We start from the raw sequence: 9403 nt of genomic DNA, 5'->3' as shown, positions 1-9403 counted from the left end.
CCAGCACAGTGCTGGTGTTGAGTCACCCATCATATTCTCCCAAACTGACCCCAGCTCTCCAGACACTTTGAGACTTCTCCAATCTCTATGTTTCTACCTGATTCAACCCAGCCCCCAGCTGTCCTGGGCTGGAGCTACTGGGGCTGGTCACAGCACTGGACAATCAGTCCCTGACTAGGGCCACATTAGGGGCACACTCATACCCTAGTCCTCATGTGGCCAGATGGAGAAGGAATTTCAGGTGAGGTGGCTCATGCCTGTAATCCCAGGACTTTGGGAGGCCAAGGCAGGAGAATCATTTGCACTCAGGAGTTATAGGCCAGCCTGGGCAAAACAGTGAGACCCCCATCACTAAAAAAATTAAAAATTAGCCAGGTGTGGTGACACAGTCCTGTGGTCCCAGATACTTGGCAGGCTGAAGTAGGATGGCTTGAGCCCAGGAGTTTGAGACCAGCCTGGGCAACATAAGGAGACCCCTGTCTCTATTTATGTATATATTTATTTATTTTTGAAACAGTTTCACTCTGTTGCCCAGGCTGGAATGCAGTGACGTGATCTCAGCTTTCTGCAACCTCCCCCTCCAGGGTTCAAGCAATTCTCCCACTTCAGCCTCCTGAGTAGCTGAGATTACAGGCATATGCCATCAGGTCTGGCTAATTTTTGTATTTTTAGTAGAGAAGGGGTTTCACCATGTTGGCCAGGCTGGTCTCTAACTCCTGACCTCAGGTGATCCTCCTGCCTCAGTGTACCAAAGTCCCAAGCATGAGACACTGTGCCCGGCCCCTGTCTCTATTAAAAAAAAAAAAAAAAAAAAAAAAAAGAGCGAGAGAGAGAGAGAGAGAGAAAGAGAGAGTGAGAGAAGGAATTTCTACTGCAACCCGCAACTCTGAGTGGGAAGAAGAGCATGGGAGAATCATCTCCAGCTCTTCTCTGATGAGTGAGCTTAGAATAAGAAACCAAGTGCACTCAGCTCAGCCCTCTTCTCCAACCTGGCGGTAACCACCAGAGGAGGCACCCTGGCCTGCTGAGCAGGTGGTGAGCCCACAGGACTGGGGCTTAGCCACACACAACGTTCATCTCACGGGTGGGTGCTCCCGATTACGGTCTGACACCTGCATCTTTCAAGTGGCTCAGGCTCAAAAGGCAGGAAAAGGAGTTGTTACTTACTGAACCCCTAAAACCTGAGCCATCTGCAAGGCCCTGCCCACTCTTGTTCCCCTTATCTCCTTTTGTTTATTTTTTTTGAGACAGGTTCTCACTCTGTTGCCCAGGCGGGAGTGCAGTGATCACAGCTCACTGAAACCTCTGAGTCCCAAGCTCAAGCGATCCCCCAACCTCAGCCTCCGGAATAGCTGGGATAGCAGGGAGTAGCTGGGTAGGTACATACCACCAGGGGGCCTGGCTAATTTTTTTTGTAGAGATGGGTTTTCACCATGTTGCCCAAGCTGGTCTCGAACTCCTGAACGCAGTGATTCACCTGCCTCAGATGCCCCAGGCTGGTCTTGAACTCCTGGGCTCAAGGGATCCAACCACCTTGGCTTCCTGAAGTGCTAGGATTACAGATGTGAGCCACCATGCCTGGCCTCAACCTCACTTTCAATGGCTCTTCCCTCTGCTCCTCTGCCACACCTCCTTTCTGTTTCTGGAAAATGCCAAGTTCATTCTTATCTTAGCAGTGTTGGCCTTTCCTCTTCTCCCCTAGCTCTTCTGATGTTTGCTTTTTTTTCCACCTTTCAGGTCTCAGCACAGTGGCCTGCCCTGCTCACTCAACCATGCAAGTGTGCCTCCATCATGTGACCCTGGTGTATTGTCCCAGAGTTTCCAAAATTAAAACGTGGTGGCTCGGCATGGTGGCTCATGCCTGTAATTCCAGCACTTTGGGAGGCTGAGGCAGGCGGATCACCGGCGGTCAGAAGTTTGAGTCTAACCTGGGCAATATGGCGAAACCCCATCTCTACTAAAAATACAAAAAATTAGCCAGGTGTAGTGGCAGGCACCTGTAATCCCAGCTACTTGGGAGGCTGAGGCAGAAGAATTAGTAGAACCCAGGAGGCAGAAGTTGCAGTGAGCCAAGATCAAAGCATTGCACTCCAGCTTAGGTGACAGAGACCCCGTCCCCCAAAAAAAATTAAAACATGGATCAGTTTACCTGTTTGTTGTCCTGTCTTCTCTATGAGATCTATGAGGGCAGGGTCTTGTCAGTTTGTTCATTGCTGTGGTCCCAGTTTCCCAGAACCTAGAACAGTGCCTGCAAAATAGGTGGAGCTCAAGAAACACTGGTTGAATAAATAAACTGAATACTTCTTGGGAAAAAAAAAATTTTTATTTAATAGAAAAATAATATATGTTTTGGAAAATACAGCATACAAAATACAGAAAATAGAATTGAGAACTTTTATAAGCATTTCAATCATCGAATCGTGAATCTCCGTTGCCCTGTCTCTTCAGCAAGTCTTCGTGTGTGTAGATATATAAATGGTATATAGGCGTGTGGGTATGCATGCATAGACAGTCCTTCTTGGGTACTCTTAAGGGGGCCCATTGGGTGCCCGTAAATCTTTTTTTTTTTTTATTTTTAAAAAGATGGGGTTTCACCATGATGGCCAGGCTGGTCTTGAACTCCTGACCTCAGGTGATCCACCCACCTCGGCCTCCCAAAGTGCTAGGATTACAGGCGTGAGCCACCACATCCGGCAGGTGCCTGTAAATCTTAACCTCACCCCTTCTTCATCCATCCTGTTCCTGAGGACGACCCTGAAGGTGACTCTTCATTGAGAGCCTCTGGTGGCTGAGAGCTTTTAGAGTAAGGCTTTACAATGTAATTATGAGGTAGCTGTGATTGTCCTTATTTCAGGATGTGTAGGCTTCCGAGAGGCTGATGATATGACCAAGGCCATACAGCTGGCAAACAGTGATTCCAATGGTCTAGAAGTCCCTGGGCCTCTGTCCTCTAAACCTGGGGCTTTCAGTTTCCTCAAGTCTGATTATCTGCCCTCTTCAAAGTGCTGCTCAGAGGGGCTGGGGCTCAACAATGAAAGCTGGCATGGGTCCTAGAAACGGTGGAGCAGTTACATCCACCAGTCCATGGACTCTTTGGGGCAAGCCCTGACGATGACCATACAGTGGGGCAGCCCCTTACACAGGATCTTCTCAGCCTCCTGACCCTCCCACCCCAGCCCCTGCAGCTCAAGCACTCTGAGCTTGGGCATGGTGAGGCAGGAGGAGAGGATTTCAGTGGGGGTGGGCATTTCTGGGGTGACAAGAGGACCCTGCAGGCACAGACTCTCCAGGGCCGGCATCCCCTCCAGGACAGCCAGACCAGGGGCAGAGAGGCCCCTCACGGTCAGCCGGATCTTCCGCACATCCCGGAGGTGGCGGCTGATGGCCAGTAGGGTGCTGTCAGCAGACAGGGTGCAGCCCACCACCTCGAGCCTCTGCAGGTAGCTGAGCTCCTGCAGGCTGGCATCCAGCCCTGTCTCGGTTACACGGTAGGTACCACCCAGCACCAGTGAACGCAAGGCCTGGAAGCGCGTCAGGCCCTGCAGGTGCTCGTCACGGAAGGCAGGGACGCGGTCCAGCACGATGCATTCGAGCAGTGGCAGCACGGTGGGGTCCTGCTGCTTGAGGAGCCAGGCCATGGAGATCTCACAGCTGTGCAGCTCCAGGGTCCTCAGGGTGCTAGGCAGGCTGGTGATGGGCACCATGCTCAAGTCGGCCACGTGCAGGCAGAGCCGTTGCAGGTTGGGGCACTTCTGGCCCAGGGCTCTCAACAGGGCAGGGGACAACTGGGGGGCCTGGGAGCCGGAGAACAGGTAGCCACCCATCCGCAGGGAATGGAGCCGGGATCCCATGTACCTTCGAAGGAGGTGCCACATGACTTTAGGTCGCATCTGTAAGAGCCAGAGATTAGGGTGACAGGGAGAGGTATGGAGCTTCCAAGGCCCCTGCCGGGCTGAAGACAGACATCCCTGGGGTGGAGGATTCTGGTGCCTTGCTGGGCTTCTGCCCTTCCCTAGACAGTCTCCTCCCCAGGTTCAACAAGGCAGTTTCAGTGCATCATCTTGCCTGCTAGGGCTTTGAACAAATCTTTTTTTTTTTTTTTGGAGGCAGGGTCTTGCTCTGTCACCCAGGTTGGTGTGCAGTGATGAGATGACGGCTCACTGCAGCCTGGACCTCCTGGGCTCAAGTGATTCTCCCACTTCAGCTTCCCAAGTGGCTGGGACTACTGACACATGCCCAGCTAATTTTTATTATTTTTAGTAGAGACGAGGTCTTGATATGTTGCCCAGGCTAGTCTCCAACTTCTGGATTCAAGTGATCCTCCTGCCTCAGCCCTCAAAGTGCTAGATCTGCAGGCGTGAGTCACTGCACTCAGCCACTTAGAATAATTCTGGTGGGGCAAAGAGAAATACTAACAGAATCTATCTTTAGCAATACAGTTTCTTATTGTTTTTCTGGACTAAGAAAGAAAGCAAAGCAACCCACTGATATTTTACCCCTTTCTTTTTTTTTTTTTTTTTTTTTTTCTGAGATGGAGTCTCACTTTGTCACCCAGGCTGGAGTGCAGTGGCACGATCTCAGTTCACTACAACCTCCACACCCTGGAGTTCAAGCGATTCTCCTGCCTCAGCTTTCTGTGTAGCAGGGATTATAGGTGCCTGCCACTGTGCCTGGCTAATTTTTTTGTATTTTTAGTAGAGACGGGGTTTCACCATCTTGGTCAGGCTGGTCTTGAACTCCTGACCTCGTGATCCACCCACCTTGGCCTCCCAAAGTGCTGGATTACAGGTGTGAGCCAACGTGCCCAGCCTGTTTACCCCTTTCTTAATGATTACCAGTAGAAATAAGCAACACAAAATAAAAATTTTAAAAGGTGAAAACTACCCAGAGTAAATTAAGTCTACGCTAAAAAAAAACAAAACAACAAATAAAAAGGCCGGGCATGATGGCTCACACTTGTAATCCCAGCACTTTGAGAGGCTGAGGTGGGTGGGTTGCCTGAGCTCAGGAGTTCAAGACCACCCTGGGCAAAATGGCAAAAACCCTGTCTCTACTAAAAACAAATAAAAGCCAGGCATTACAGGCTCATTACGCCTGTAATCCCAGTACTTTGGAAGGCTGAGGCAAGTGGATCACTTGAAGTCAGGAGTTCAAGACCAGCCTGTCCAACACGGTGAAACCCCATCTCTACTTAAAATATAAAAATTAGCTGGGTGTGGTGGGAGCCTGAAATCCCAGCTACTTGGGAGGCTGAGGCAGGAGAACTGATTGAATCTGGGAAGCAGAGATTGCAGTGAGCCAAGATTGCATTCCAGCTTGGGTGACAAGAATGAAACTCCGTCTCAAAAAATAAATTAAAAAAATATAAATAAAAGTAATATCCAGGCACAGTGGCGGCATGAGAACCACCTCTGGGAAGCAGTGGCTGCAGTGAGCTGAGATCACACCACTGCACTCCTGCCTGGGCAACAGGGTGAGACTCTCAAAAAAAAAAAAAAAAAAAAAATCACGGCCAAGCACAGTGGCTCACACCTGTAATCCCAGCACTTTGGGAGGCTGAGGCAAGTGGATCACCTGAGGTCAGGAGTTCAAGACTAGCCTGACCAACAAGGAGAAACCCCATTTCTACTAAAAATACAAAATTAGCTCGGCATGGTGGTGCATGCCTGTGATCCCAGCTACTCGGAAGGTTGAGGCAGGAAAATCACTTGAACCCGGGAGGTGGAGGTTGCAGTGAGCTGAGATCATACCATTGCACCAGACTGGGCAACAAGAATGCAGTGAAACTTTGTCTCAAAAAAAAAAAAAAAAAGGAAAAATAATCACAACCTGGTACAGTGAAAGCTGCAAAAATCAACCCTGGGAAGTCAATAGGGAAAAAAATAAATATATATATATAATTGATAGCACTGGGCTTATCATTATCAGTATATTTTATCTTAAAAAGAAAAAATTAGCAGGCTTACATCTGCCTTTTATTGCTGGATTTCTCTACTAGGCATCATAGGGTCTAACAGAAAAAGGAAAATTGTCTAATAACATATTCTTCATGTGTGCTTACAAAGGTGTTTCTACATCAAACTCTTTCATTCACTGAAAGAAAACAGCTTATGATCAATCCTTAAGAAAGCATGCTTACATCTGCCTTTTATACATACATATATAAACCTGTGTAATATGAACTGTATCAGTCTGTTTTCACGCTGCTGATAAAGACATACCTGAGACTTGGAAGAAAAAGAGGTTTAATTGGACTTACAGTTCCACATGGCGGGGGAGACCTCAAAATCATGGTGGAATACGAAAGGCGGCAGCAAGAGAAAATGAGAAAGAAGGCTGGGCATGGTGGCTCACGCCTGTAATCCCAGCACTTTGGGACACCGAGGTAGGTGGATCACAAGGTCAGGAGATCGAGACTGTCCTGGTCAACATGGTGAAACCCTGTCTCTACTAAAATACAAAAAATTAGCCGAGTGTGGTGGCACACCTGTAGTCCCACCTACTCAGGAGGCTGAGGCAGGGGAATCACTTGAACCTGGGAGGCATAGGTTGCAGTGAGCCAAGATCATGCCACTGCACTCCAGCCTCAAAAAAGAGCAAGACTCCGTCTCAAAAAAACGAAAAAGGAAAAGAAAAGAAAATGAGAAAGAAGTGAAAGTGGAAACTCCTGATAAACCCATCAGATCTCATGAGATTCACTATCACAAGAATAGCATGAGAAAGACCAGCCCCCGAGATTCCATTACCTCCCCCTGGGTCCCTCTCACAACATGTGGTAATTCTGGGAGACACAATTCAAGTTGAGATTTGGGTGGAGACACAGCCAAACTATATCATCCCACCCCTGGCCCCTCCACATCTCATGTCCTCACATTTCACAACCAATCATGCCTTTCCAATAGTCCGCAAGGTCTTAACTCATTTCAGCATTAACCCAAAAGTCCACAGTCCAAAGTCTCATCTGAGACAAGACAAGTCCCTTCCACTTATGAGCCTATGAAATGAAAAGCTAGCTAGTTACTTCCTAGATACAATGGGGGGTACAGGTATTGGGTAAATACAGCCATTCCAAATGGAAGAAATTGGTCAAAACAAAAGAGTTACAGGGCTAATGCAAGTCTGAAATCCAGCAGGGCAGCCAAATTTTAAAGCTCTAAAATGATCTCCTTTGATTCCAGGTCCCATATCCAGGTCATGCTGATGCAAGAGGTGGGTTCCCACGGCCTACCCCTTGTGGCTTTACAGGGTACAGTCTCCCTCCCAGCTGCTTTCACAGGCTGGTGTTGAGTGTCTGAAGCTTTTCCAGATGCATGGTGCAAGCTGTGGGTGAATCTACCTTTCTGGAGGCTGGAGGACAGTGGCCCTCTTCTCACAGCTCTAAGCAGTATCCAGTAGGCACTAGGCAGGGCCCCAACAGGGACTGTCGGGGGGGGGTCTGACTCCACATTTCCCTTCCACACTGCCCTAGCAGAAGTTCTCCATGAGGGCTGCACCCCTGTAGCAAACTTTTGCCTGAACATTCAGGCATTTCCATACATCTGAAATCTAGGCAGAGGTTCCCAAATCTCAATTCTTTTTTTTTTTTTTGACAGAGTTTTGCTGTTGTCACCCAGGCTGAAGTGCAATGGCACAATCTCGAGTCACTGCAATCTCTACCTCCTGAGTTCAAGCAATTCTCCTGCCTCAGCCTCCTGAGTACCTGGGATTATAAGCATGTGCCACCAAGCATTTTTTGCATTTTTAGTAGAGATGGGGTTTCCCCATGTTGGCCAGGCTTGTCTCGAACTCTTGACCTCAAGTGATCTGTCCACCTTGGCCTCCCAAAGTGCTGGGATTACAGGTGTGAGCCACCGCGCTCAGCCCCAAACCTCAGTTCTTGACTTCTGTACACCAGCAGGCTCAAGGCCACGTGGAATATGCCAAGGCTTGGGGCTTCCACCCTCTGAAGCCATAGCCCAAGGTATATGTTGGCCCCTTTTAGCCACGGCTGGAGCGGCTGGGACACAAGGCACCAAGTTCCCTGCTGCATGCAGCAGGGGAACCTGGGCCCAGCCCATGAAACCATTTTTTCCTCCTGGGCTTCCAGGCTTATGATGGGAGGGGCTGCTGTGAAGGTCTCTGACATGGCCTGGAGACATTTTCCCCATGGTCCATTAGGCTCCTTGCAACCTATGCAAATTCCTGTAGCCAGCTTAAATTTTCCCCCAGAAAATAGGTTTTTCTTTTCTATCACATAGTCAGGCTGCAAATTTTCCAAACTTTTCTGTGTAGGGTGACAGCCCCCAAACACCACCCACAGGGTACCCTGAGTTCAGTAGTGACAAAGAAATGAGAAAAAGACAGGTTAAGAATGCATAAAGTGGGACCGGGCGCCAGGAACAATAAACTGCAAAACTGGAGGCTGCAAAGGCCCCGAGCTTTGGTTTTCCACAGTATTTATTGAATGCAATCACTTTATAGTGCAGATGGTGGGGTGAATTGGTGAAAGGGAGGCTATGCGTCAAACACAAGATTGATAGCAGTGGCAGTTTATTCGAGTTTCTCAAGAGCTAAAAGCATATGCTTATCTATAGACAATGCAGCTGGTGAGAGCAGGCTTAGCAAGGAGCCTACATGCCTGGTTGCATTCCAGTGCTTCAAGGGAGTGTTATATCCTTGGGTACTATGTTTAAAATATCAGAGTTTAGGTCGCTCTGTACCTGGGAACATGCTGGCAACAGAGCGGCCTTCCTCCCCAGAGGCCTTCTGTGGCCTTCTACAGTTTATTGCTCATGAATTCTTTTATATCTTACAGGTATTGATCGACTTACGACCTATGCAACTTATGACCATTTGACTTTACGACCACAATCGCGAGGCACGACTGCTCCGCGTCTGGCAGCGCAAACGTTGCCCAGCTGGGCGTACGACAGTGCGGACCAGCTTCCAGCAGCACTACCATCTCCGCGTGCACCATTTCAACTGTTATCACAGACTAGGTACAGCAATTTGTGTTTTGTGTCTTGGATATTTTTCATCAAACCCCTCACAAGATGTCTACCAAGAGGAAATTGTCTTTGTCTACGCATCAGCCTGCCAAGAAGGAAAGAAAGGCCATCGATCTCGACATGAAAATGAAGGTAATTGGCCGGGCGCGGTGGCTCAAGCCTGTAATCCCAGCACTTTGGGAGGCCGAGGAGGGTGGATCACGAGGTCAAGAGATCGAGACCATCCTGGTCAACATGGTGAAACCCCATCTCTACTAAAAATACAAAACATTAGCTGGGCATGGTGGCGCGTGCCTGTAATCCCAGCTACTCAGGAGGCTGAGGCAGGAGAATTGCGTGAACCCAGGAAGCGGAGGTTGTGGTGAGCCAAGATCGCGCCATTGCACTCCAGCCTGGGTAACAAGAGCGAAACTCCG

General features: G+C 48.9%; 1 protein-coding gene across 3 annotated transcripts in view; it reads right to left on the bottom strand.

Moving 5' to 3' along the window:
* Positions 1 to 2677: 2677 nt before the first annotated feature.
* The window catches only part of FBXL12 (F-box and leucine rich repeat protein 12), a 12285-nt gene continuing 5559 nt past the window's right edge, over positions 2678 to 9403 (bottom strand). For 2 of the 3 annotated variants that reach the window (XM_032251863.1, XM_032251862.1), the window contains exon 3: positions 2678 to 3890. In XM_032251863.1, coding sequence (XP_032107754.1) covers positions 3069 to 3890 — 822 coding nt within the window. In that variant the 3' untranslated portion in view covers positions 2678 to 3068. Of the gene's footprint in view, positions 3891 to 5966; positions 6221 to 9403 lie in introns of those variants that run through there. The other variant, XM_032251864.1, reaches the window with a different exon arrangement.

Source organism: Sapajus apella, unplaced genomic scaffold (genome assembly GCF_009761245.1).
Source record: "Sapajus apella isolate SASKATOON/1434 unplaced genomic scaffold, GSC_monkey_1.0 scaffold77, whole genome shotgun sequence".
Taxonomy (NCBI): domain Eukaryota; kingdom Metazoa; phylum Chordata; class Mammalia; order Primates; family Cebidae; genus Sapajus; species Sapajus apella.
This window is presented reverse-complemented; position numbering and strand designations above follow the sequence as displayed.